Source organism: Neoarius graeffei, chromosome 20 (genome assembly GCF_027579695.1).
Source record: "Neoarius graeffei isolate fNeoGra1 chromosome 20, fNeoGra1.pri, whole genome shotgun sequence".
In the NCBI taxonomy this organism is placed as follows: domain Eukaryota; kingdom Metazoa; phylum Chordata; class Actinopteri; order Siluriformes; family Ariidae; genus Neoarius; species Neoarius graeffei.
This window is the reverse complement of record NC_083588.1, coordinates 63,175,084-63,202,175: the sequence shown is the minus strand read 5'-3', so window position 1 is coordinate 63,202,175 and position 27,092 is coordinate 63,175,084. Positions and strand designations below refer to the sequence as shown.

Genomic DNA, 27,092 nt, shown 5'->3' with positions numbered 1-27,092 from the left:
TGTTATTATATTTCCGTAATCCGTGACCTGTCTGTATTTTATCACCCACCGGAGTGTGTGCATGGGTTGTTTTGACGTCCAAGCTGTACAGTACGACCCGGAATAATGTGCTACTACTCAGAAAAACCTTCCATGACTATTCCTAAGTTGCATGCGTTTATTTCCCTGAGTGTCAGGACCAAGCGATATTATAGTGGGGATTAGAGTTGTGGTGTTTCTGCTCCAGACTGGAACTAAACTCAGGCAGAGGGACAGTCAGAGTTATGGTTATCGGTGTTGTGGGACCAGAGTCTTATTCTTTTGCACCAATTTGTTTATTTTTGTTGTTAACAATGTAGAATAAAAAAAGCACTGAAGCTGGAATTGTAACGTATATCCAGTGTGTGCTGTTAAAGCCCAGTATGATGTGTTCTTTACGATAAAAATTTTAAAAAGCCTAAAAGCAGCGACATACAGCAATGACATTTTACTAATTTGTTCCCATGATATCGTTATTCGTTCACTTGTTTTAGTCAAATCGTGGCCACAATTGAACCAAAATGGCAGAACGAATAGATATTGTAGGAACAAATGATCAGAGCACTGTAGAAAAGACATCTAGACAAATATTTTTTTAATTATTGATCAGCTAGCAAAAATTAGTCATCTATGTAATGGTCAAGTGCAGGACATCAGAGAAAACTAATTAAATAATAAAATAAAATAACAAAAACTGTTTAAAAATGCTATAAATGTTTGGTTACCAAACCTGAGTGTTTTATTCAACATCCAGCAAAGTTTCAATCAAAAATGCACGACAGAAACGTGATAAAACGTTCATACAGCAGCTGAACTCTCCGATCACACTGATAGGACACTGTCCAGTGGGCGTGGCCTAATATTATAACCAGCACACTTGATTGATAGCCCTGCCTGAGACTCCAACTGTGATGCCGCTCAAGTAACTAAACACAAGCTAGTTAGCTTCCACTCACAAGGTTATCCTTTTCATGCTAAGCCAGGCTGCTTAGATAAACAGGTTGGTTTTGAGCCTTGTGATTGGTGACCCCAGATTAGCCCCGCCCATTTTACAATTAAAGAGGAGAGATAAGTATAAATACTCACTGGCAGGAGATGGTGTGCTGTATCCACTCACAGGAAGTGCGGGCAATGCCGGAGGAGAGATCCCGCCCAACATATGAGGGATGAAATAGGGATACGGGGGCATCGGAAAGACGCCCAGAGCGTGGGCGTGGCCTGAGCCAGGGAGTGGGAGGGGCTTATCATTTCCAGACATGGTGATCCACAATCATGCACACCTACAAATCCATCGCAGCATGAAATATCGGTTACGATCCCATCTGTCCAATCAGGTACGAGCTCAGAGGTGCATTGAGGATTGTGTAACACGTCCTTCCAGGAAATAAACTCCAAAGTGTGTGTGTGTGTGTGTGTGTGTGTGTGTGTGTGTGTGTAGGGATGAAGTGAGGATGAACTCTGGAGATCACATGATGCTCCTAGGTCAAAAAGAGAGAGACAGAGAGAGAGAGAAAGATTAGTAACAGTAACTCTGCTTTATCACTCCACCCTGTTGTTGATTATTATCCTATAAGAGCACGACACGAAGTATTTTAGTCTTTAATTAATAATCAGTCTCACTTCAAAACACAGTGTTTAGTTCCAGTAAGTGTGGGATGAAGGGTGCGAGGGAACAAGGGGAGAGGAGACAACACACCGGTCATTAACACCAGGGTCCCAAAGGAGACACACATTCACTCAAAGACTTTCTAAAACGATTCCATCTGGCCTATGCCAATAATCATTTGTATGACTTACTGTACAGACGTCAGCATTGTGGACGCTTGAGAGTATTCAGAAAGGCACTTGCAGAGTAGGCTCCTAAAGTACACCTCTGTCCCCCTATCAGACAGAGCTCCAACACTTGTCCCTCTGTCCCCCATTCGCTGCAATGTTTGTCGGCCTGATTCTTGTCCTATTCCCGCTGTGATGTTTGTAACTCTGACCCCCTCACTGTAACACTCATGTCCTATCCCCATCACGTCTCCTTGTTGCCCTCACGCTCGTCACCCTATCCCCCGTCTCCATCACTTCTTGTCCTATCATTGTAACACTTGCCAACCTATTCCCTGTCAATCACTTCTTCCCATCTCTGCACCACTTGTCTCCTTATTCTCTATCCCTGTCACTTACTGTCCAGTCACTGTAAGCCTTGTCACCCTATTCCCTGTCCCCCTACCACTTCTTACCCTGTTGCTGTACCGCTCATCACTCTATCCCTTGTTCCCTGTAACTTTTTGCCTTGCCACTGTAATGCCCTTCACCCTATCTCCCTTCTTTGTTACTTCTTGCCCTGTCACTCCCCATTCCTCCACTTGCTGTCTTGTTGCGCTACCACTTGTCACCCTATCCCTCTAAAGACATGCCATTTGTAACTTTGTCCCGTCACTCTGGTGACATAACTCATCACCCTGTTTCGTTGTCACTTGTTGGCATCACAATTGTTATTCTATCCCCTGTCCCCCTTCCACTTGTTGCGCAGTTGCTCTAATGCTCATCACCCATCCCCTGTCCCCCTTCCGCTTGTTGCCTTGTTGCTCTAATGCTTGTCACCCTATCTCCTGTCCCCCTTCCACTTGTTGTCCTAATGCTCGTCACCCTATCTCCTGTCCCCCTTCCACTTGTTGCCTTGTTGCTCTAATGCTCATCACCCATCCCCTGATCCCCTTCCACTTGTTGCCCTAATGCTCGTCACCCTATCTCCTGTCCCCCTTCCACTTGTTGCCTTGTTGCTCTAATGCTCATCACCCATCCCCTGATCCACTTCCACTTGTTGCCCTAATGCTCATCACCGTATCCCCTGTCCCTCTTCCATTTGTTGCCTTGTCACTCTAATGCTCATCACCCATCCCCTGTTCTCCTTCCACTTCGACTTGTTGCTCTAATGCTCGTCACCCTATCTCTTGTCCCCCTTCCACTTCCACTTGTTTCCTTAGATTAGATTAGATTAGATTAGATTAGATAAAACTTTATTGATCCCTTTGGGAGGGTTCCCTCAAGGAAATTAAGATTCCAGCAGGATCATTACAAATAAACAGAGAATAGAACTAGAGAAAACTTCTAGATAAATTAAAATAAATTAAGTATTTACATATACAAATATATAAAAAGAATAAGATATGGGGAAGAGAGGAAGGGGGGAAGGAGGGGAAAAAAAGGTGGGGAGAAGGGGGGCGGCAGTACGAGAGATATTGCACTTTATATTGCACATTGTCTGGTATTGCTTATTGTTAGGCTAGGCTACTGCTCCTTCCCGTCCTCTGTCCTCCTGTTCCCCCTCCTCCCCCCCAGAGAGGAGTTGTACAGTCTGATGGCGTGAGGGACAAAGGAGTTTTTGAGTCTGTTCGTCCTGCACTTGGGAAGGAGCATTCTGTCACTGAACAGGCTCCTCTGGTTGCTGATGACGGTGTGCAGAGGGTGACTGGCATCGTCCATGATGTTCAATCGTTTGTCAATAGACCTCTTCAATAGACCACCATCACCAGAGAGTCCAGCTTCATGCCGACCACAGAGCCGGCCCGCCTGATCAGTTTGTCCAGCCTGGATGTGTCCTTCTTGGATGTGCTGCCCCCCCAGCACACCACGGTGTAAAACAGGACACTGACGATCACAGACTGATAGAACATCCACAGGAGTTTCCTGCAGATGTTAAAGGACTGCAGCCTCCTAAGGAAGTATAGCCTGCTCTGTCCCTTCCTGTATAAGTGTTCTTGTCATTCTAATGCTCGTCACCCTTCCATTTGTTGCCTTGTTGCTCATCACCCATCCCGTCCCCCTTCCACTTGTTGCCTTGTTGTTCTAATGCTCATCACCCTATCTCCTGTCCCTCTTCCACTTGTTGCCTTGTCGCTCTAATGCATATCACCCATCCCCTGTCCCCCTTCCATTTGTTGCCTTGTCACTCTAATACTCGTCACCATATCTCCTGTCCCCCTTCCACTTCTTTCCTTGTCATTCTAATGCTCGTCACCCTATCTCCTGTCCCTCTTCCACTTGTTGCCTTGTTGTTCTAATGCTCGTCACCCTATCTCCTGAACCTCTTCCACTTGTTGCCTTGTCGCTCTAATGCACATCACCCATCCCCTGTCCCCCTTCCATTTGTTGCCTTGTCGCTCTAATGCTCGTCACCCTATCTCCTGTCCCCCTTCCACTTGTTGCTCTAATGCCTGTCACCCATCCCCTGCCCCTTGTTGCCTTGTTGTTCTAATGCACATCACCCATCCCCTGCCCCCCTTCCACTTGTTGCCTTATTCGTCTAATGCTCGTCACCCATCCCCTGCCCCCCTTCCACTTGTTGCCTTGTTGCTCTAATGCCCGTCACCCATCCCCTATCCCCTTTCCACTTGTTGCTCTGTTGCTTTAACGCGCGTCACCCTATCTCCTGTCCTCCTTCCACTTGCTGCCTTGTCACTCTAATTCTTGTCACTCTATCCCCTGTACCCCTTCCACCTGTTGCCCTGTCGCTCTAATTCTTGTCACCCTATCCCCCATCCCAGGGTTACTTTTTTTTTTTTTGCTTTGTCATCATGTCAAGCCTGATGCTTGTTATCCTATTCTCTGTTGCTGTGATATTTGTTGCCCTGTCCACTGGTGCTCCAGTGCTTTGACACTCATTGGCCTGTTGCCCTGTCACTTGTCACAATAACCATTAGTGTCTTATTCCCTGCCATCCTGCCAGTGTGATTTCTGTTGCCCTATCCCCTGTCCTCATCATCTTTTGCCCTTGTCACTCTAACACTTGTTCTGGTCACTTACTGCCTGTTGCCATGATGTTTCTTGGCCTGACACTTGTCCAATTCCTCGTCATTGTGCCACTGTGCCGTGTGCCCTTGTCATTGTCACTATAATGACTGTTGTCCTGTTGCCTGTTGACTTGTTTTCATGTTGGCATGGTTACTTGTCACCTCATCACCAAAACACCTGCTGTCTGTGGTCCTTCACTTACAGGAAATGAAGTCATTATGGGTGTTTTTTACCTTCATGTTTTTGCCCTCAACCACAAGATTGAACATTTTTATTTTGGGCAAAGGTAAAAGAGCACGGTGTATAGTATTTTTCATCATTCTCATAGAAGACAATCTCATAACTGTGTTCAGCAGATGAGTTCCAACATGGAGGCAGAATTATTTGTAATATAGTATTACTGCTTTAATGTCATGACGATATCGTAAATCATGATAAAATGTTAGGCAATTATCATGGTATGAAAATTTAATAACAACCCACGCCTTGCGAATTGATCGTGAAGTGAAGCTGTGTGCGTGTGTGGGGGTGTGTGTACACCAGCCTGTCTGTGCATCATTTCTCAATTGTGTAAATCTACCCATCCATCTTCCCCTCTTGTCACCAGTTCATATTAGCATCCCTCCATCCACCATCTATCTTTGGCTAATCGAGTTTTTCCAAGCCCACGCAAACACACACACACCGCTCCGCACTGATAAATTTCACCCCCACCACTGACATTCCCTCCCCAAAATCCAAGGGTGATTATTTATCTCCCAGAATGCAGCAGTGCACACTGCAGAGTTTCATTTAAAGATTCTGTGTAGAGAGGGATGAAAGAGACAGAGAGAGAAACGACAGATGAACAGAGAGATACAAAGATACAGAGAGAGAGAGAGAGAGAGATGGGTGTGAGTGTGAACAGATCTCGCTCATACACAAGGGTTAAATGAGGATTTGGGTTGCCAGATCTATAAAAACTATATATTTTTATATGGAATAAAGTAGTACCATTAACGTTACAGGAAAAGCGTCTTATTTTCTATAGACTGTCCAGTGATGTAATTTTAATGACTTCATTTTTTTTTTACTTTGCAAAAAAAGATCCAAACCAAGTTTATCTGAAATATCACCAGAGGGGATTAGAACAAAAGTGTGTGTGTGTGTGGGGGGGGGGGGGGGGGGGGGGGGGGAGTATTAAAAAACAGTCACGTGAACATCATTAATGCTGACGACCTAAAGAGAGGCATCATTAACTTATTTATGGAACAAATTAAAATACTATGAAACAGCAGGAGGAGGAGAATCGCAGCTCGAGACCTGCAGCGGGGCTTTTATGATCACTGGGAGGCGCAGAGTTTTTACTGGAGCGTGGAACTGGCTGGAAAGTGCTGGATGAAGGTGTTTTATTCCATCAGGTCATGCAGGGGATTTCAGAAACATGAGAAATTATTCACATAATGGCCATCTCTACACCTGTCTGTCTGTGTCCATCTTTTCTCCTGTCTGTCTCTCCAGCTGTCCGTCTACATGTCCATCTGTCTCTGTCCATCTTTTCTCCTGTCTCTCTTCCTGTCTGTCTGCCAGTCCATCTCTTCTCCTGTCTGTCTCTCTAGCAGTCTCTCGATCCATCTCTTCTCCTGTCTGCATGCCTGTCTGTCACCCTGTCTGTCCGTCAGAATATCTGTCTATTCTCCTGTTTCTCTGTATGCCACTGTCCTCCTGTCTATCTCTCCCCCTGTCTGCCTGTACACCTGTCTCTCCTCCTCTCGGTCTGTCTTTTTGTCCATCTGTGTGTCTGTTTGTCCTCCTCTCCATCTGTATGCCTGTCTCTTTTCCCGTCTGTCTGTCTCAGACAGTGTAATTGTCTTGTCTCCTGCCAGTTTGTCTCTCTCTCTCTTCCGGTCTGTCTCTCCTCTTATTTTCTTTGTCTTTCTCTCTCTCTCTTTCTCTTCCTGTCTGTGTCTCTCTATCCTCCAGAATGTTTGTTTTCTCCCCTCCTGTCTACCTGTTTCTCTTTTCTCCTGTCTGTCTCTCCACATGTCTCTCTCTCTTGCTCCTCCTGTGTGTGTGTGTGTGTGTGCGCGCTGTATGGAGCTTGTTCTCATGGACTGAAATGCCCTTTGGCCTTTAGTTTTCTCAGCAGCTGTAAAGTTAAGATATTTGTGCCAGTTCAAAAAGCAGCCCACACACACACACACCGTTTCTGTGGTTATTACTGGCATGGCCCCATGTCTCACCTACACACACCAATGGATGAGATGTCAGAACCATTGAGGCATGAACTGTGTGTGTGTGGATGGACGGCAAATGTCAGCAGCACTCACTTTTGGCATTGTGTGTGCCGCTGGCACCTGCACCAAATATATTCCATCAGGAGAAAATGACAGCACGCACACACACACACACACACACACGTTTTGAGTTTTAGATAGCTTTTATGGCACAGCACTTTTATTTTGATCATCAGATATATCGAACCCTGTGTGAGTGTGTGTGTGTGTGTGTGTGTGTGTGTGTGTGTGTGTGAGAGAGAGAGAGACTGTATTCTCTACTAAAATAACAGTCATTATTTTCATACGACTGATAGAGGAGGAAGTGAGACAGTAAGTGGGCGTGGCTAGAGTGAGATAACATCACTAAAGTGTTCTAATATCAAAACGTAAACATCACATTTCACCTCCTGTTTCTTTCATTCTGTTCCGTGTCTCTCTCTCTCTCTCTCTCTCTCTCTCCCCCCCTTTATTCTACCCTTAACCATTCTCTCTCTCTCTCTCTCTCTCTCTCTCTCAGTACAGATGAATCACACTGATGGCTTCAGTGGCGGTGTGTGTGTGTGTGTGTGTGTGTGTGTGTGTGTAACTGAAACGTGTGCTTTGTCTCTGCTCCATACGTTAAGCAGCAACAGATAAACACAGCTAATGAGCTCATTTACTGCCTCTGCTTATCTCACATCTTCAATAATGTCCGTCTGTCTCTGTCTGTCTGCCCCGCTCTCTCACTCTGTCTGTCTGCCCCGCTCTCTCACTCTGTCTGTCTGCCCCGCTCTCTCTGTCTGTCTGTCTGCCCCGCTCTCTCTGTCTGTCTGTCTGCCCCGCTCTCTCTGTCTGTCTGTCTGCCCCGCTCTCTCTGTCTGTCTGTCTGCCCCGCTCTCTCACTCTGTCTGTCTGCCCCGCTCTCTCACTCTGTCTGTCTGCCCCGCTCTCTCACTCTGTCTGTCTGCCCCGCTCTCTCACTCTGTCTGTCTGCCCCGCTCTCTCACTCTGTCTGTCTGCCCCGCTCTCTCTGTCTGTCTGTCTGCCCCGCTCTCTCACTCTGTCTGTCTGCCCCGCTCTCTCACTCTGTCTGTCTGCCCCGCTCTCTCACTCTGTCTGTCTGCCCCACTCTCTCTCTCTCTCTCTCTCTCTCTCTGTCTGTCTGCCCCGCTCTCTCTCTCTGTGTCTCTCTCTCTCTGGCTATCTGCCTCGCTCTCTCTCTCTGTGTGTGTGTCTCTCTCTGTCTGTCTGCCCTGCTCTCTCTCTCTCTCTCTCTCTCTCTGTCTGTCTGTGTCTGTCTGTCTGCCCGGCTCTCTCTCTGTCTGTCTGCCCCGCTCTCTCTCTCTCTCTGTCTGTCTGTCTGCCCCGCTGTCTGTCTGTCTGCCCCGCTCTCTCTCTCTCTCTCTCTGTCTGCCCCGCTCTCTCTCTGTCTGTCTGTCTGCCCCGCTCTCTCTCTCTCTGTCTGTCCCGCTCTCTCTCTCTCTGTCTGTCCCGCTCTCTCTCTCTCTGTCTGTCCCGCTCTCTCTCTCTCTGTCTGTCCCGCTCTCTCTCTCTCTGTCTGTCCCGCTCTCTCTCTCTCTGTCTGTCCCGCTCTCTCTCTCTGTCTGTCCCGCTCTCTCTCTCTCTGTCTGTCCCGCTCTCTCTCTCTCTGTCCCGCTCTCTCTCTCTCTCTCTCTGTCTGTCTGCCCCGCTCTCTCACTCTGTCTGTCTGCCCCGCTCTCTCTGTCTGTCTGTCTGCCCCGCTCTCTCACTCTGTCTGTCTGCCCCGCTCTCTCTGTCTGTCTGTCTGCCCCGCTCTCTCACTCTGTCTGTCTGCCCCGCTCTCTCACTCTGTCTGTCTGCCCCGCTCTCTCACTCTGTCTGTCTGCCCCACTCTCTCTCTCTCTCTCTCTCTCTCTCTGTCTGTCTGCCCCGCTCTCTCTCTCTGTGTCTCTCTCTCTCTGGCTATCTGCCTCGCTCTCTCTCTCTGTGTGTGTGTCTCTCTCTGTCTGTCTGCCCTGCTCTCTCTCTCTCTCTCTCTCTCTGTCTGTCTGTGTCTGTCTGTCTGCCCGGCTCTCTCTCTGTCTGTCTGCCCTGCTCTCTCTCTCTCTCTGTCTGTCTGTCTGCCCCGCTGTCTGTCTGTCTGCCCCGCTCTCTCTCTCTCTCTCTGTCTGCCCCGCTCTCTCTCTGTCTGTCTGTCTGCCCCCGCTCTCTCTCTCTCTGTCTGTCCCGCTCTCTCTCTCTCTGTCTGTCCCGCTCTCTCTCTCTCTCTGTCTGTCCCGCTCTCTCTCTCTCTGTCTGTCCCGCTCTCTCTCTCTCTCTGTCTGTCCCGCTCTCTCTCTCTCTGTCTGTCCCGCTCTCTCTCTCTCTGTCTGTCCCGCTCTCTCTCTCTCTGTCTGTCCCGCTCTCTCTCTCTCTGTCTGTCCCGCTCTCTCTCTCTCTGTCTGTCCCGCTCTCTCTCTCTCTGTCTGTCCCGCTCTCTCTCTCTCTGTGTCTGTCCCGCTCTCTCTCTCTCTCTCTCTGTCTGTCTGCCCAGCTCTCTCTCTGTCTGTCTGCCCTGCTCTCTCTCTCTCTCTCTCTCTCTCTGTCTGCCCCGCTCTCTCTCTCTCTGTCTGCCCCGCTCTCTTTCTCTCTGTCTGCCCCGCTCTCTTTCTCTCTGTCTGCCCCGCTCTCTTTCTCTGTCTGCCCCGCTCTCTTTCTCTCTCTGTCTGTCTGTCTGCCCCGCTCTCTTTCTCTGTCTGCCCCGCTCTCTTTCTCTCTCTGTCTGTCTGCCCCGCTCTCTCTCTCTGTCTGCCCCGCTCTCCTTCTCTGTCTGTCTGTCTGCCCTGCTCTCTCTCTCTGTCTGTCTGTCTGCCCCGCTGTCTCTCTCTCTCTGTCTGTCTGCCCCGCTCTCTTTCTCTCTGTGTCTGTCTGCCCCGCTCTCTCTCTCTGTCTGTCTGTCTGCCCCGCTCTCCTTCTCTGTCTGTCTGTCTGCCCTGCTCTCTCTCTCTGTCTGTCTGCCCCGCTCTCTCTCTCTGTCTGTCTGCCCCGCTCTCTCTCTCTCTCTCTCGCTGTCTGTCTGCCCCGCTCTCTCTCTCGCTGTCTGTCTGCCCCGCTCTCTCTCTCGCTGTCTGTCTGCCCCGCTCTCTCTCTCGCTGTCTGTCTGCCCCGCTCTCTCTGTCTGTCTGCCCCGCTCTCTCTCTCTGTCTGTCTGCCTGCACCGCTCTCCTTCTCTGTCTGTCTGCCCTGCTCTCTCTCTCTGTCTGTCTGCCCTGCTCTCTCTCTCTCTCTCTGTCTGTCTGCCCCGCTCTCTTTCTCTCTCTCTCTGTCTGTCTGCCCCGCTCTCTTTCTCGCTCTGTCTGTCTGTCTGCCCCGCTCTCATTCTCTCTCTGTCTGTCTGCCCCCGCTCTCTCTATCTGTCTGTCTGCCCCGCTCTCTCTCTCTGTCTGCCCCGCTCTCTCTCTCTGTCTGTCTGCCCCGCTCTCTCTCTCTGTCTGTCTGCCCCGCTCTCTCTCTCTGTCTGTCTGCCCCGCTCTCCTTCTCTGTCTGTCTGCCCTGCTCTCTCTCTCTGTCTGCCCCGCTCTCTCTCTCTCTCTGTCTGCCCTGCTCTCTCTCTCTGTCTGCCCCGCTCTCTCTCTCTGTCTGTCTGCCCCGCTCTCCTTCTCTGTCTGTCTGCCCTGCTCTCTCTCTCTGTCTGCCCCGCTCTCTTTCTCGCTCTGTCTGTCTGTCTGCCCCGCTCTCATTCTCTCTCTGTCTGTCTGCCCCGCTCTCTCTCTCTGTCTGTCTGTCTGCCCCGCTCTCTCTCTGTCTGTCTGCCCGCTCTCTCTCTCTGTCTGTCTGCCCCGCTCTCTCTCTCTGTCTGTCTGTCTGCCCTGCTCTCTCTCTCTGTCTGTCTGCCCCGCTCTCTCTCTCTGTCTGTCTGTCTAGCTCTCTCTCTGTCTGTCTGCCCCGCTCTCCTTCTCTGTCTGTCTGTCTGCCCCGCTCTCTTTCCCTCTCTGTCTGCCCCGCTCTCTTTCTCTCTTTGTCTGCCCCGCTCTCTTTCTCTCTCTGTCTGCCCCGCTCTCTTTCTCTCTCTGTCTGCCCCGCTCTCTTTCTCTCTCTGTCTGCCCCGCTCTCTTTCTCTCTGTCTGCCCCGCTCTCTCTCTCTCTCTCTCTGTCTGTCTGCCCTGCTCTCTCTCTCTGTCTGCCCCGCTCTCTCTCTCTCTCTCTCTCTGTCTGTCTGTCTGGCTGGCTCTCTCTCTGTCTGTCTGCCCTGCTCTCCATCTCTGTCTGTCTGTCTGCCCTGCTCTCTCCCTGTCTGTCTGCCCCGCTCTCTCTCTCTGTCTGTCTGCCCCGCTCTCTCTCTCTGTCTGCCCCGCTCTCTTTCTCTCTGTCTGCCCCGCTCTCTCTCTCTCTCTCTCTGTCTGTCTGCCCTGCTCTCTCTCTCTGTCTGCCCCGCTCTCTCTCTCTCTCTCTCTCTGTCTGTCTGTCTGGCTGGCTCTCTCTCTGTCTGTCTGCCCTGCTCTCCATCTCTGTCTGTCTGTCTGCCCTGCTCTCTCCCTGTCTGTCTGCCCCGCTCTCTCTCTCTGTCTGTCTGCCCCGCTCTCTCTCTCTGTCTGTCTGCCCCACTCTCTCTCTCTGTCTGTCTGCCCCGCTCTCTCTCTCTGTCTGTCTGCCCCGCTCTCTCTCTCTGTCTGTCTGCCCCGCTCTCTCTCTCTGTCTGTCTGCCCCGCTCTCTCTCTCTGTCTGTCTGCCCTGCTCTCTCTCTCTGTCTGTCTGCCCCGCTCTCTCTCTCTGTCTGTCTGCCCCGCTCTCTCTCTCTGTCTGTCTGCCCGGCTCTCCTTCTCTGTTCTGTCTGTCTGCCCGCTCTCTCTCTGTCTGTCTGCCCCGCTCTCCTTCTCTGTCTGTCTGTCTGCCCCGCTCTCTTTCCCTCTCTGTCTGCCCCGCTCTCTTTCTCTCTCTGTCTGCCCCGCTCTCTTTCTCTCTCTGTCTGCCCCGCTCTCTTTCTCTCTGTCTGCCCCGCTCTCTCTCTCTCTCTCTCTCTGTCTGCCCTGCTCTCTCTCTCTGTCTGCCCCGCTCTCTCTCTCTCTCTCTCTCTCTGTCTGTCTGTCTGTCTGGCTGGCTGGCTCTCTCTCTGTCTGTCTGCCCTGCTCTCCAGCTCTGTCTGTCTGTCTGCCCTGCTCTCTCCCTGTCTGTCTGCCCCGCTCTCTCTCTCTGTCTGTCTGCCCCGCTCTCTCTCTGTCTGTCTGCCCCGCTCTCTCTCTCTGTCTGTCTGCCCCGCTCTCTCTCTCTGTCTGTCTGTCTGCCCTGCTCTCTCTCTGTCTGTCTGTCTGTCTGCCCTGCTCTCTCTCTCTCTGTCTGTCTGCCCCGCTCTCTCTCTCTGTCTGTCTGCCCCGCTCTCTCTCTCTGTCTGTCTGCCCGGCTCTCCTTCTCTGTCTGTCTGTCTGCCCTGCTCTCTCTCTCTGTCTGTCTGCCCCGCTCTCTCTCTCTCTTTCTCTGCCCCGCTCTCTCTCTCTCTCTCTCTCTCTCTCTGTCTGTCTGTCTGCCCGGCTCTCTCTCTGTCTGTCTGCCCCGCTCTCCTTCTCTGTCTGTCTGTCTGCCCCGCTCTCCTTCTCTGTCTGTCTTCCCCGCTCTCTCTCTCTGTCTGCCCCGCTCTCTCTCTCTCTCTCTCTCTCTGTCTGTCTGTCTGCCCGGCTCTCTCTCTGTCTGTCTGCCCCGCTCTCCTTCTCTGTCTGTCTGTCTGCCCCGCTCTCCTTCTCTGTCTGTCTTCCCCGCTCTCTTTCTCTCTCTGTCTGCCCCGCTCTCTTTCTCTCTGTCTGCCCTGCTCTCTCTCTCTGTCTGTCTGTCTGCCCCGCTCTCTCTCTCTCTCTCTCTCTCTCTGTCTGTCTGGCTCTCTCTCTGTCTGTCTGCCCCGCTCTACTTCTCTGTCTGTCTGTCTGTCTGCCCTGCTCTCTCTCTCTGTCTGTCTGCCCCGCTCTCCTTCTCTGTCTGTCTGTCTGCCCCGCTCTCTCTCTCTGTCTGTCTGCCCCGCTCTCCTTCTCTGTCTGTCTGTCTGCCCCGCTCTCTCTCTCTGTCTGTCTGTCTGCCCGGCTCTCTGTCTGTCTGTCTGCCCGGCTCTCTGTCTGTCTGTCTGCCCGTCTGCCCTGCTCTCTCTCTCTGTCTGTCTGCCCTGCTCTCTCTCTCTGTCTGTCTGCCCCGCTCTCTCTCTCTGTCTGTCTGCCCCGCTCTCTCTCTCTGTCTGTCTGCCCGGCTCTCCTTCTCTGTCTGTCTGTCTGCCCCGCTCTCTCTCTCTGCCCCGCTCTCTCTCTCTCTCTGTCTGTCTGTCTGCCCGGCTCTCTCTCTGTCTGTCTGCCCCGCTCTCCTTCTCTGTCTGTCTGTCTGCCCCGCTCTCTTTCTCTCTCTGTCTTCCCCGCTCTCTTTCTCTCTCTGTCTGCCCCGCTCTCTTTCTCTCTCTGTCTGCCCCGCTCTCTCTCTCTGTCTGTCTGTCCGCCCGGCTCTCTGTCTGTCTGTCCGCCCGGCTCTCTGTCTGTCTGTCCGCCCCGCTCTCTCTCTCTGTCTGTCCGGTCCGCCCGGCTCTCTGTCTGTCTGTCCGCCCGGCTCTCTCTCTGTCTGTCCGCCCGGCTCTCTCTCTGTCTGTCCGCCCGGCTCTCTCTCTGTCTGTCCGCCCGGCTCTCTCTCTCTCTCTGTCCGCCCCGCTCTCTCTCTCTCTCTCTGTCCGCCCCGCTCTCTCTCTCTCTCTCTGTCCGCCCCGCTCTCTCTCTCTCTCTCTGTCCGCCCCGCTCTCTCTCTCTCTCTGTCCGCCCCGCTCTCTCTCTCTCTCTGTCCGCCCCGCTCTCTCTCTCTCTCTGTCCGCCCCGCTCTCTCTCTCTCTCTGTCCGCCCCGCTCTCTCTCTCTCTCTGTCCGCCCCGCTCTCTCTCTCTCTCTGTCCGCCCCGCTCTCTCTCTCTCTCTGTCCGCCCCGCTCTCTCTCTCTCTCTGTCCGCCCCGCTCTCTCTCTCTCTGTCCGCCCCGCTCTCTCTCTCTCTCTGTCCGCCCCGCTCTCTCTCTCTCTCTGTCCGCCCCGCTCTCTCTCTCTCTCTCTGTCCGCCCCGCTCTCTCTCTCTCTCTGTCCGCCCCGCTCTCTTTCTCTCTCTGTCTGCCCCGCTCTCTTTCTCGCTCTGTCTGCCCCGCTCTCTTTCTCTCTCTGTCTGCCCCGCTCTCTTTCTCTCTCTGTCTGCCCCGCTCTCTTTCTCTCTCTGTCTGCCCCGCTCTCTTTCTCTCTCTGTCTGCCCCGCTCTCTTTCTCTCTCTCTCTGTCTGCCCCGCTCTCTTTCTCTCTCTCTCTGTCTGCCCCGCTCTCTTTCTCTCTCTCTCTGTCTGCCCCGCTCTCTTTCTCTCTCTCTCTGTCTGCCCCGCTCTCTTTCTCTCTCTCTGTCTGCCCCGCTCTCTTTCTCTCTCTCTCTGTCTGCCCCGCTCTCTTTCTCTCTCTGTCTGCCCCGCTCTCTTTCTCTCTCTGTCTGCCCCGCTCTCTTTCTCTCTCTGTCTGCCCCGCTCTCTTTCTCTCTCTGTCTGCCCCGCTCTCTTTCTCTCTCTGTCTGCCCCGCTCTCTTTCTCTCTCTGTCTGCCCCGCTCTCTCTCTCTCTCTGTCTGCCCCGCTCTCTCTCTCTCTCTGTCTGCCCCGCTCTCTCTCTCTGTCTGTCTGCCCGGCTCTCTGTCTGTCTGTCTGCCCGGCTCTCTGTCTGTCTGTCTGCCCGGCTCTCTGTCTGTCTGTCTGCCCGGCTCTCTGTCTGTCTGTCTGCCCGGCTCTCTGTCTGTCTGTCTGCCCGGCTCTCTGTCTGTCTGTCTGCCCGGCTCTCTGTCTGTCTGTCTGCCCGGCTCTCTGTCTGTCTGTCTGCCCGGCTCTCTGTCTGTCTGTCTGCCCGGCTCTCTGTCTGTCTGTCTGCCCCGCTCTCTCTCTCTCTCTGTCTGCCCCGCTCTCTCTCTCTCTCTGTCTGCCCCGCTCTCTCTCTCTCTCTCTGTCTGCCCCGCTCTCTCTCTCTCTCTGTCTGCCCCGCTCTCTCTCTCTCTCTGTCTGCCCCGCTCTCTCTCTCTCTCTGTCTGACCCGCTCTCTCTCTCTCTCTGTCTGACCCGCTCTCTCTCTCTCTCTGTCTGCCCCGCTCTCTCTCTCTCTCTGTCTGCCCCGCTCTCTCTCTCTCTGTCTGCCTCGCTCTCTCTCTCTCTGTCTGTCTGCCCCGCTCTCTCTCTCTCTCTGTCTGCCCCGCTCTCTCTCTCTCTCTGTCTGCCCCGCTCTCTCTCTCTCTGTCTGCCCCGCTCTCTCTCTCTCTCTCTGTCTGCCCCGCTCTCTCTCTCTCTGTCTGCCCCGCTCTCCCTCTCTCTGTCTGCCCCGCTCTCTCTCTCTCTCTCTGTCTGCCCCGCTCTCTGTCTGTCTGTCTGCCCCGCTCTCTCTCTCTCTGTCTGCCCCGCTCTCTCTCTCTCTCTGTCTGCCCCGCTCTCTCTCTCTCTCTGTCTGCCCCGCTCTCTCTCTCTCTCTCTGTCTGCCCCGCTCTCTCTCTCTCTCTGTCTGCCCCGCTCTCTCTCTCTCTCTGTCTGCCCCGCTCTCTCTCTCTCTCTGTCTGCCCCGCTCTCTCTCTCTCTCTGTCTGACCCGCTCTCTCTCTCTCTCTGTCTGACCCGCTCTCTCTCTCTCTCTGTCTGCCCCGCTCTCTCTCTCTCTCTGTCTGCCCCGCTCTCTCTCTCTCTGTCTGCCTCGCTCTCTCTCTCTCTGTCTGCCTCGCTCTCTCTCTCTCTCTCTGTCTGCCCCGCTCTCTCTCTCTCTCTGTCTGCCCCGCTCTCTCTCTCTCTCTGTCTGCCCCGCTCTCTCTCTCTCTCTGTCTGCCCCGCTCTCTCTCTCTCTCTCTGTCTGCCCCGCTCTCTCTCTCTCTGTCTGCCCCGCTCTCCCTCTCTCTGTCTGCCCCGCTCTCTCTCTCTCTCTCTGTCTGCCCCGCTCTCTCTCTCTCTCTGTCTGCCCCGCTCTCTCTGTCTGTCTGTCTGCCCCGCTCTCTCTCTCTCTCTCTCTCTCTCTCTCTGTCTGTCTGTCTGCCCGGCTCTCTCTCTGTCTGTCTGCCCCGCTCTCCTTCTCTGTCTGTCTGTCTGCCCCGCTCTCTCTGTCTGTCTGTCTGCCCGGCTCTCTCTCTGTCTGTCTGCCCCGCTCTCTCTCTCTCTCTGTCTGCCCCGCTCTCTCTCTCTCTGTCTGCCCCGCTCTCTCTCTCTCTCTGTCTGCCCCGCTCTCTCTCTCTCTCTGTCTGCCCCGCTCTCTCTCTCTCTCTGTCTGCCCCGCTCTCTCTCTCTCTCTGTCTGCCCCGCTCTCTCTCTCTCTGTCTGCCCGGCTCTCTCTCTGTCTGTCTGCCCCGCTCTCTCTCTCTCTGTCTGCCCCGCTCTCTCTCTCTCTCTCTGTCTGCGCCGCTCTCTCTCTCTCTCTCTGTCTGCGCCGCTCTCTCTCTCTCTGTCTGCCCCGCTCTCTCTCTCTCTGTCTGCCCCGCTCTCTCTCTCTCTGTCTGTCTGCCCCGCTCTCTCTCTCTCTCTCTGTCTGTCTGCCCCGCTCTCTCTCTCTCTCTCTCTGTCTGCCCCGCTCTCTCTCTCTCTCTCTCTCTCTCTGTCTGTCTGTCTGCCCGGCTCTCTCTCTGTCTGTCTGCCCCGCTCTCCTTCTCTGTCTGTCTGTCTGCCCCGCTCTCCTTCTCTGTCTGTCTGTCTGCCCCGCTCTCTCTGTCTGTCTGTCTGCCCCGCTCTCTCTGTCTGTCTGTCTGCCCGGCTCTCTCTCTGTCTGTCTGCCCCGCTCTCCTTCTCTGTCTGTCTGTCTGCCCCGCTCTCCTTCTCTGTCTGTCTGTCTGCCCCGCTCTCCTTCTCGGTCTGTCTGTCTGCCCCGCTCTCCTTCTCTGTCTGTCTGTCTGCCCCGCTCTCCTTCTCTGTCTGTCTGTCTGCCCCGCTCTCCTTCTCTGTCTGTCTGTCTGCCCCGCTCTCCTTCTCTGTCTGTCTGTCTGCCCCGCTCTCCTTCTCTGTCTGTCTGTCTGCCCCGCTCTCCTTCTCTGTCTGTCTGTTTGCCCCGCTCTCTTCCGCTCTCCTTCTCTGTCTGTCTGTCTGCCCCCGCTCTCCCTTCTCTGTCTGTCTGTTTGCCGCTCTCTTCTCTGTCTGTCTGTCTGCCCCGCTCTCTTTCCTCTGTCTGTCTGTCTGTCTGCCCGCTCTCTTTCTCTGTCTGTCTGTCCTGCCCCGCTCTCTTTCTCTCTCTGTCTGCCCGCTCTTTTTCTCTCTGTCTGCCCCGCTCTTCTCTCCCCCCCTGCTCTCTCTCTGTCTGCCCCCGCTCTCTTTCTCTCTCTGTCTGCCCCGCTCTCTTTCTCTCTCTGTCTGCCCGCTCTCTCTCTCTCTCTGTCTGCCCCGCTCTCTCTCTCTCTCTCTGTCTGCCCCGCTCTCTTCTCTCTGTCTGTCTGCCCGCTTCTCTCTGTCTGCGTTCTGCTGCCCGCTCTCTCTCTCTGTCTGCCCCGCTCGACTTCTCTCTCTCTGTCTGCCCGCTCTCTCTCTGTCTGTCTGCCCCTGCTCTCTCTGCTCTACTGTCTGTCTGCCCGCTCTCTTCTCTGTCTGTCTGTCTGCCCTGCTTCTTCTCTCTGTCTGTCTGCCCCGCTCTCTTCTCTCTCTGTCTGCCGCGCTCCTCTTCTCTCGGTCTGTCCTGCCCGCTCTCTCTTCTCTCTCTGTCTTCTGCCCCGATCTCTTCTCTCTCTGTCTGTCTGCCCCGCTCTCTTCTCTCTCTGTCTGCCCTCTTCTCTGTCTGTCTGTCTGCCCGCTCTCTTCTCTCGTCTGTCTGTCTGCCCTCTCTCTGTCTGTCTGTCTGCCCGGCTCTCTCTCTCTCTCTGTCTGTCTGTCTGCCCTGCTCTCTCTGTCTGTCTGCCCGGCTCTCTTTCTCTCTCTGTCTGCCCCGCTCTCTTTCTCTCTCTGTCTGCCCCGCTCTCTTTCTCTCTCTGTCTGCCCCGCTCTCTTTCTCTCTCTGTCTGCCCCGCTCTCTTTCTCTCTCTGTCTGCCCCGCTCTCTTTCTCTCTCTGTCTGCCCCGCTCTCTTTCTCTCTCTGTCTGCCCCGCTCTCTTTCTCTCTCTGTCTGCCACGCTCTCTTTCTCTCTCTGTCTGCCACGCTCTCTTTCTCTCTCTGTCTGCCACGCTCTCTTTCTCTCTCTGTCTGCCACGCTCTCTTTCTCTCTCTGTCTGCCACGCTCTCTTTCTCTCTCTGTCTGCCACGCTCTCTTTCTCTCTCTGTCTGTCTGCCCTGCTCTCTCTGTCTGTCTGCCCCGCTCTCTTTCTCTCTCTGTCTGCCCCGCTCTCTTTCTCTCTCTGTCTGCCCCGCTCTCTTTCTCTCTCTGTCTGCCCCGCTCTCTTTCTCTCTCTGTCTGCCCCGCTCTCTTTCTCTCTCTGTCTGCCACGCTCTTTCTCTCTCTGTCTGCCCCGCTCTCTTTCTCTCTCTGTCTGCCACGCTCTCTTTCTCTCTGTCTGCCCCGCTCTCTTTCTCTCTCTCTCTGTCTGCCCCGCTCTCTTTCTCTCTCCGTCTGCCCCGCTCTCTTTCTCTCTCCGTCTGCCCCGCTCTCTTTCTCTCTCCGTCTGCCCCGCTCTCTTTCTCTCTCCGTCTGCCCCGCTCTCTTTCTCTCTCTATGTCTGCCCCGCTCTCTCTGTCTGTCTGTCTGCCCCGCTCTCTCTGTCTGTCTGTCTGCCCCGCTCTCTCTGTCTGTCTGTCTGCCCCGCTCTCTCTCTGTCTGTCTGCCCCGCTCTCTCTCTGTCTGTCTGCCCCGCTCTCTCTCTGTCTGTCTGCCCCGCTCTCTCTCTGTCTGTCTGCCCCGCTCTCTCTCTGTCTGTCTGCCCCGCTCTCTCTCTGTCTGTCTGCCCCGCTCTCTCTCTGTCTGTCTGCCCCGCTCTCTCTCTGTCTGTCTGCCCCGCTCTCTCTCTGTCTGTCTGCCCCGCTCTCTCTCTGTCTGTCTGCCCCGCTCTCTCTCTGTCTGTCTGCCCCGCTCTCTCTCTGTCTGTCTGCCCCGCTCTCTCTCTGTCTGTCTGCCCCGCTCTCTCTCTGTCTGTCTGCCCCGCTCTCTCTCTGTCTGTCTGCCCCGCTCTCTCTCTGTCTGTCTGCCCCGCTCTCTCTCTGTCTGTCTGCCCCGCTCTCTCTCTGTCTGTCTGCCCCGCTCTCTCTCTGTCTGTCTGCCCCGCTCTCTCTCTGTCTGTCTGCCCCGCTCTCTCTCTGTCTGTCTGCCCCGCTCTCTCTCTGTCTGTCTGCCCCGCTCTCTCTCTGTCTGTCTGCCCCGCTCTCCTTCTCTGTCTGTCTGTCTGCCCCGCTCTCTTTCTCTCTCTGTCTGCCCCGCTCTCTTTCTCTCTCTGTCTGCCCCGCTCTCTTTCTCTCTCTGTCTGCCCCGCTCTCTTTCTCTCTCTGTCTGCCCCGCTCTCTCTCTCTCTCACTGTCTGGCCCGCTCTCTCTCTCTCTCTCTGTCTGTCTGTCTGCCCCGCCCTCTGTCTGTCTGCCCGCCCCGCCCTCTGTCTGTCTGCCCCGCCCTCTGTCTGTCTGCCCCGCTCTCTCTCTCTCGCTGTCTGCCCCGCTCTCTCTCTCTCTCGCTGTCTGCCCCGCTCGCCCTCTCGCTGTCTGCCCCGCTCGCCCTCTCGCTGTCTGCCCCGCTCGCCCTCTCGCTGTCTGCCCCGCTCGCCCTCTCGCTGTCTGCCCCGCTCTCTCTCTCGCTGTCTGCCCCGCTCTCTCTCTCGCTGTCTGCCCCGTTCTCTCTCTCGCTGTCTGCCCCGCTCTCTCTCACACAGTCTGTCCCTCTCTCTCTCTCTCTCTGTCTGTCTGTCTGCCCCACTCTCTCTCTCTCTGTCTGTCTGCCCCGCACACTCACTCTCTCTGTCTGCCCCGCACACTCACTCTCTCTCTGTCTGCCCCGCACACTCACTCTCTCTCTGTCTGCCCCGCACACTCTCTCTCTCTGTGTCTGCCCCGCACACTCTCTCTCTCTGTGTCTGCCCCGCACACTCTCTCTCTCTGTGTCTGCCCCGCACACTCTCTCTCTCTGTGTCTGCCCCGCACACTCTCTCTCTCTGTGTCTGCCCCGCACACTCTCTCTCTCTCTGTGTCTGCCCCGCACACTCACTCTCTCTCTGTCTGCCCCGCACACTCACTCTCTCTCTGTCTGCCCCGCACACTCTCTCTCTCTGTGTCTGCCCCGCACACTCTCTCTCTCTGTGTCTGCCCCGCACACTCTCTCTCTCTGTGTCTGCCCCGCACACACTCTCTCTCTCTGTGTCTGCCCCGCACACACTCTCTCTCTCTGTGTCTGCCCCGCACACTGTCTCTCTCTCTGTGTCTGCCCCGCACACTCTCTCTCTCTCTCTGTGTCTGCCCCGCACACTCTCTCTCTCTGTGTCTGCCCCGCACACTCTCTCTCTCTGTGTCTGCCCCGCACACTCTCTCTCTCTGTGTCTGCCCCGCACACTCTCTCTCTCTGTGTCTGCCCCGCACACTCTCTCTCTCTGTGTCTGCCCCGCACACTCTCTCTCTCTCTGTGTCTGCCCCGCACACTCTCTCTCTCTGTGTCTGCCCCGCACACTCTCTCTCTCTCTGTGTCTGCCCCGCACACTCTCTCTCTCTGTGTCTGCCCCGCACACTCTCTCTCTCTCTCTCTCTCTGTGTCTGCCCCGCACACTCTCTCTCTCTGTGTCTGCCCCGCACACTCACTCTCTCTGTGTCTGCCCCGCACACTCACTCTCTCTCTCTCTCTCTCTCTCTGTGTCTGCCCCGCACACTCTCTCTCTCTCTCTCTCTCTGTGTCTGCCCCGCACACTCTCTCTCTCTGTGTCTGCCCCGCACACTCTCTCTCTCTGTGTCTGCCCCGCACACTCTCTCTCTCTGTGTCTGCCCCGCACACTCTCTCTCTCTGTGTCTGCCCCGCACTCTCTCTCTCTGTGTCTGCCCCGCACTCTCTCTCTCTCTCTCTCTGCCCCGCACTCTCTCTGTCTCTTTGCCCGCCCCGCTCTCTCTGTCTCTTTGCCCGCCCCGCTCTCTCTGTCTCTTTGCCCGCCCCACTCTCTGTCTCTTTGCCCGCCCCGCTCTCTCTCTCTGTCTGCCCCACTCTCTCTCTGTCTGTCTGCCCGCCCCGCTCTGTCTGTCTGTCTGCCCGCCCCGCTCTCTGTCTGTCTGCCCGCCCCGCTCTCTCTCTCTCTCTCTGTCTGCCCTGCTCTCTCTCATTGTCTGTCTGTCCATCTGCATGTCTGCCTCGACCCATCCGTCTGCATGTCTGTCTGTCTCTCCCCAGTCTGTCTGTCCGTCTTCCTGTCAGCCTCTCCTCGTGCTATGTGTCTCAGCTCTTCATGCTTTTATGTCCTGTACATCTCTTCCTCACTTCTCTCTCCTCCTCCTCCTATCTGTATATCTGCCTCTCCATCTGTCTCCCCTGCCCTCTCCTCTGTCTGTCTGTCCTCTTCGCTCTATCTGTCTCTCTCATGTCTTGTCTGCAGAATCTCAATTCATTTCCCTTCATTTCATTTGGACGTCCTAATGGACGAGGGAACGGGGAAAAGGAAGTCATTACTGGGCCAACACACGTCCATTAGTCAGTCTCTCCCCCCCATGTCTAATGGTAAAATGCTAATGAACACATCCATTTGTAATAAAGACTTGGAAGCAGCGCATGTTCGTTCTTTCTTTCCTTCTTTCTTTCCATTTAACTCGCACTGGAGTTCAGAGTTATTCGTCACTAACGAGTAACAGGATTCATGCTAAATCTGTTTACACCAGATTCCTCGTGCTCTCGCTCCAGACGATGGTGTTGAGTTCCATGATGCAGTATTTACAGGGAGCTTTGAGGACAACGTCCCACTTCAGCAGGAGATGAACACGGCTGCAGCAGGTCCAATTCAAAACAGCTCCAGTATCATCAGCGTGGCGTGGAGGGCGTTATCTCCTCTCACGCTGAGGGCTATAAACTAAATGCTGAATGCACTGACCTCCTTTCTACAGAGATCTGGAGCTGTGTGTGTGTGTGTGTGTGTGTGTGTGTGTGTGTGTGTGTGTGTGTGTGTGTGTTATATAAGCTTCAGGAAAGCGGATGGGGAATGGCATGAATCCTGCGCCTCCACAGCTCATTATACAGTAGAATCAGTTCATGAAAACAGCATTACCGTTACAGAGAGACAGACAGACAGAGAGAGAGAGACACAGACATAGAGAGAGAGACACACACACACACACAGAGAGACAGAGACACAGAGAGAGACAGACAGACCCAGACAGAGAGACCCATGTTGTTGTACAAAACCCAACCCTGCTATGATGGAGTGACTTCGCATGCAAACAGCTCCTGCAATATTGGATTGTGGGAAATCCATCCATTATGAGATGGAGGGGGGAAAAAAGAGGGAATGAGGGAGTGAGAGGAGGGAAGAGGGCACGCCGGGGTGCGTGATGGATAGCGGTATGAGTTTTAATCAGCGCTAATGCCTCCAGCTCGCCACAAGCAGCCTTATCCGTCACCCAGGAGTCTCCTTCACTTCATCCCTTGCTCCCCTTCTCCCTCACTAACAGTATTCAACAGAGAGAAAGAGAGAGCAAAAGAGAGAATGAGAGAGAGAATGAAAAAGAAAGAAAGAAAAGTCACATAGAATAGTAGAGATGGAGCTAAAGATAGAAAGAGACCAGCATTAGGCTCAGCTAGGAGGCGTGGCTTAGAGGTAGGTGGTGTGGCTTACATACACAGTGGGTGTGGCTTAAAGCCCACAGGCACAGTTCATTTTAATTATTTATTTATATATATAAAAAGTGCAACACTAATCGAATATATCTGGAAGAAGCAAACATTTGAATCCGAACTGTTCCTTTAAGTGTCAGTGTTGAAAACCACAGATTCCACAATAAACTCGTTATTTTCTCCGAAACGAGCCTCGAGACTAGAAGTAAAACTCAACAATAACGGCGCCGCCAGAGAGCGATCCATCTCTACAGGAATATAATAAAAGCCTGAGTTACGGCGTACAGCTCATCAGTGTGAGAGGGGGGAGGGGGTGAAAACATTCGGCTGGGGCTCGTTCCTCATGCCTGCGCTAGTAAATAATGTGGTTTGGAACACGTCCCTCCTAAAGATGCCAAACCTCAACATCAACACGCTCTGACCAATCACGCTGCTCGAACAAGGACACACCCACTGATCTGATACAGGAGGTCATCGTTATGCCTGATCATATCGTCACACCACGTGACAGGTTTTCCAACATACTGCGATGACTGACGTGGGGGGAACCACGGCCTAATGGTTAGAGAAGCAGCTTTGGGACCAAATGGTTGTCGGTTCAATTCCCGAGACCAGCAGGAATAGACTGGTACCAAAATTCAAAAAAGTGCTTATTTAAGGAGTTAAAGGCATTTTTGAGACAAAGTCGGCAAACAGTCTTATTTTGTCAATTTGGGTGTGCCGAATTCAAATCTGCAATATGCCGAGCTCTATCTGACCTCTGTTGACCTCTAGAGGTCATTGAACTTTGGGCCTGTAAACGTCTCAGCTGAACCCAGTTTCTCAGCTTTCTAAGGAATGAAATGTCCTAAAATGATTAATGAAGTTAGCAAATGGCCTTGTTTGTTAAATGTTTGGGTGCTGAATTCATTTTTCATTTGTAAAACGACATATGACCTCTGATAACCTCAAGGTCATTAAACTTGGCCTATAGGCCTATGCATTTAACGGCATTTTTAAACTGACTTTACTCCCCCAAAAAGAATATGAACAGACAAAAAACAAATAGAAAGGAACAAATACAACATTAAATGCCAGTCCATGTACATGTGACTTACTTTTCACAATGAGAATGCCTCGGCGATCACCTTACATAACATTGCATTACATTTAGCGGTTATTGTTTATACAAAGCTACTGAAAAAAGGACAGATTCAGCAGCATACAAAATGTGGGGGCATACAGGGTATACAGGTTAATCAGGGTTAGTATATCTCATCTCATTATCTCTAGCCGCTTTATCCTTCTACAGGGTCGCAGGCAAGCTGGATCCTATCCCAGCTGACTACGGGCGAAAGGCGGGGTACACCCTGGACAAGTCGCCAGGTCATCACAGGGCTGACACATAGACACAGACAACCATTCACACTCACATTCACACCTACGCTCAATTTAGAGTCACCAGTTAACCTAACCTGCATGTCTTTGGACTGTGGGGGAAACCGGAGCACCCGGAGGAAACCCACGGGGAGAACATGCAAACTCCGCACAGAAAGGCCCTCGCCGGCCACGGGGCTCGAACCCAGACCTTCTTGCTGTGAGGCGACAGCGCTAACCACTACACCACCGTGCCACCCCTCATTTTCACATAAATGCTGCAAATTAAACACCAATAACGAACCCAGTTTGTGTCCTAAACATGCCTCGAACAAACAACGTAAACAATTTCATGAAAAGATTGTGTGTATTGACGTTACAGTGAAATCTGATTGGAGAGAAATCAGCGTTAGTGTTTCAGCGTCTTCTCCGCACACCGGAGACATCAAAACATAAGTGTGTATAATTATAAATAACCTGTCCTACTGGTTATAATAACAGTAATAATAACCCCGACCTGCCTGTTGAACCAATGCCCTTTCCAAACCCCTGACTCCTCTGAAACACTTCCAGAAGTGTGTGCGCACGCGCATGTTTTGTTTTCTTTGTTTCGACGCCCGGCCGTAGGGGATTTGGTGTGTAGATACAAGCACATGTTTATTATTTCATCTCCAGGAGCTTTTAATCAAACACAAATGGAGATTGCACGTGTGTGTGTGTGTGTGTGTGTGTGTGTGTGTTCCTTTGTCCCACTTTGCTCTTTATTGACGATGAACAGCGACAGGCTTCCTGGAGACTCGGCGCGGTTGCGTCTATATGACAATATGTTTGCATTCATTTTTTATTTTCCTTTGACGTGTCAATACTGCTGCCATACACACACTTCCCGGCCACTTTAACAGGAACTTGTTCTTGATGCTAAGATCCCTGTTCTGGGCTGCAGGAGTGGAACCCTGTGTGTTCTTCTGCTGTTGCAGGCTGAGATGCTTTTCTGCTCACCACGGTTGTAAAGAGTGATTATATGAGTTGCTATGAGTTCCTTCCTGGCAAAAAAGTCCAAACCAAGCTGTCCATTTCCCTCTGACCTTCTCTAATCAACAAGGCGTTTGTTTTCACCCACAGAACTGTCTGTCTGTCACTCACTCACTGGTTTTTTGTGTTTTCGCACCATTCTGTGCAAACGCTAGAGACTGTTGTGTGTGAAAACCCCAGGAGGAGATCAGCAGTTTCTGAAACACTCAGAACAAAAACACTCATCTGGCTCAAACCAACACCCATACCGCAGTGAGAGAAAGTCACACTCTGAGATCACGGTTTTTCCCGTTCTGATGTTTGAACATTGTGAACATTACGGGTTGTTTTACAATCAGGGGACAAAGTTTGTGTCACAGGGGTCCAAAATTCAAACTGATTCAAACTGGTTCTTGTACCAGTTTTTAAATGAAGGACAAGTTAAAGAACAGATTTCAGCTAATTTTTTTGACGTGTGTGTGTGTGTGTGTGTGTGTGTGTGTGTGTGTGTGTGTGTGTGTATGGGAGTTTTGTGTAATCTGCTGTAAGATAAAGAAAAGTAGCAAAAATGTTATCAAAGACTCCTCGTCAAAAAATAGCTGATAGAAATAAAATTCCAACAGTTAAGAAATTGTTAGTAGTCCATAACATTCACCTAATGTTATAGCATGTTCATGAACTATTTAGGTTTTTTTTCTAAGTAAATTAAGTGTCGTTTTAAGCAGGGCTGGGAGAAACAAATGAAGTGATTCTCGGAGAGGACTTTTTTTTTTGACAATTATCTTGACTACATTTTAGATGAAAATAATCATTTTAGATATGTTATTTTATATTGAAAAATGAGCTGTCTCGGAGAGGACTTTTTTTTGACACAATTACAGACTAATTTGATCAAAATAGTCTGAAAACTTACTGGCATTCAACATTAAAAACTTAACCATGTTTCCAATGATATGGAACCAAATATTTGTTTTATGGTATAAAGAATGATGTAAGTGCATCCCTTTTGGAGCTACCTGTGGTCAAAAAAGCACTTTTTCTAAATGACACGAGTAATTTTGCTAAATATAATAATAATAAATTAATAATAATAAGTTAAATTTATATAGCGCCTTTCAAGAAACCCAAGGACGCTTTACAATAATAGACAAAGAAAGAAAAAAATAAATAAAAAATCCACCAAGTAGGGGTCAGGATGTAATTCCCGTGGTGTAGCAGCCACAGTCCCACCCAAAGGTGCACGAAAACAAGTCCCACATCTCCAGCACCACTGCTGCGATGCCGTCAGCAACATCACTCGAACACCACGCTATGGATCCACAAAGCGAGCAGAGAAGCTCCGCCACGCAGAGCGCTGGTGTGTCCCAAACCGCCTGCACAGCCGCCGCGACACCACCGAGCAACATCGCTCGGAACATCACGCCAAGCGTTAAAGTACAGAGCGCTGGACAACCACGATGTAAAATGAGCAACAGGCTCACTGCACTCTACAGCTGGGAGCACAAGCATCACCCACAGCGAACCAAGGCCTGGAGGGAACCGACACCCAAAACTAGGTCCGGAGCTACACCACAACCGGCGGACAAAAACACTCAAACAAACATCAAACTACACAAACACACAGAAAAAAAAATATAAAAAGAAATAAAATAAAACAAACAAACAAAAAAAAGACATATATTGCCATACATTCACCAAAAATAACGTTATCACCATTTTTTTTGCATGGTAAATAGAGCCATCACAGGGCTACAATAAACAACCAAGTTTATTTAGTCAAGCCTTTTGATATTGAAGATAAATGTTAAATGTGAGTTTTAGCTTGCGTACCCTGATTGTAAAATAACCCTTAACTGAAGCTCTTGATTTGTATCCGTGTGATTTGACGCATCGTGCTGCTGTCGAGCGATTGGCTGCTTAGGCCACACCAGTTCGATTAGTTGGTTCTCGGAATTGCCGCTTGAAGAAAATGCAAAATGAAAAAAAAAAATCGAAATAGGGCGGCACGGTGGTGTCGTGGTTAGCGCTGTCGCCTCACAGCAAGA

At 52.4% G+C, this 27,092-nt stretch overlaps 2 protein-coding genes across 5 annotated transcripts in view; one reads left to right on the top strand and one right to left on the bottom strand.

Annotated features, from left to right (window-relative positions):
• The window catches only part of LOC132868909 (large ribosomal subunit protein uL3), a 477,874-nt gene that overhangs the window by 127,577 nt on the left and 323,205 nt on the right, over positions 1-27,092 (top strand). The gene's annotated exons all lie outside the window — the stretch shown is intronic.
• rarab (retinoic acid receptor, alpha b) overlaps positions 1-27,092 on the bottom strand; it is a 169,154-nt gene that overhangs the window by 97,906 nt on the left and 44,156 nt on the right. For all 4 annotated transcript variants that reach the window (XM_060902188.1, XM_060902192.1, XM_060902189.1 and 1 more), the window contains one exon: positions 1,105-1,496. In XM_060902188.1, coding sequence (XP_060758171.1) covers positions 1,105-1,276 — 172 coding nt within the window. In that variant the 5' untranslated portion in view covers positions 1,277-1,496. The remainder of the gene's footprint in view (positions 1-1,104; positions 1,497-27,092) is intronic.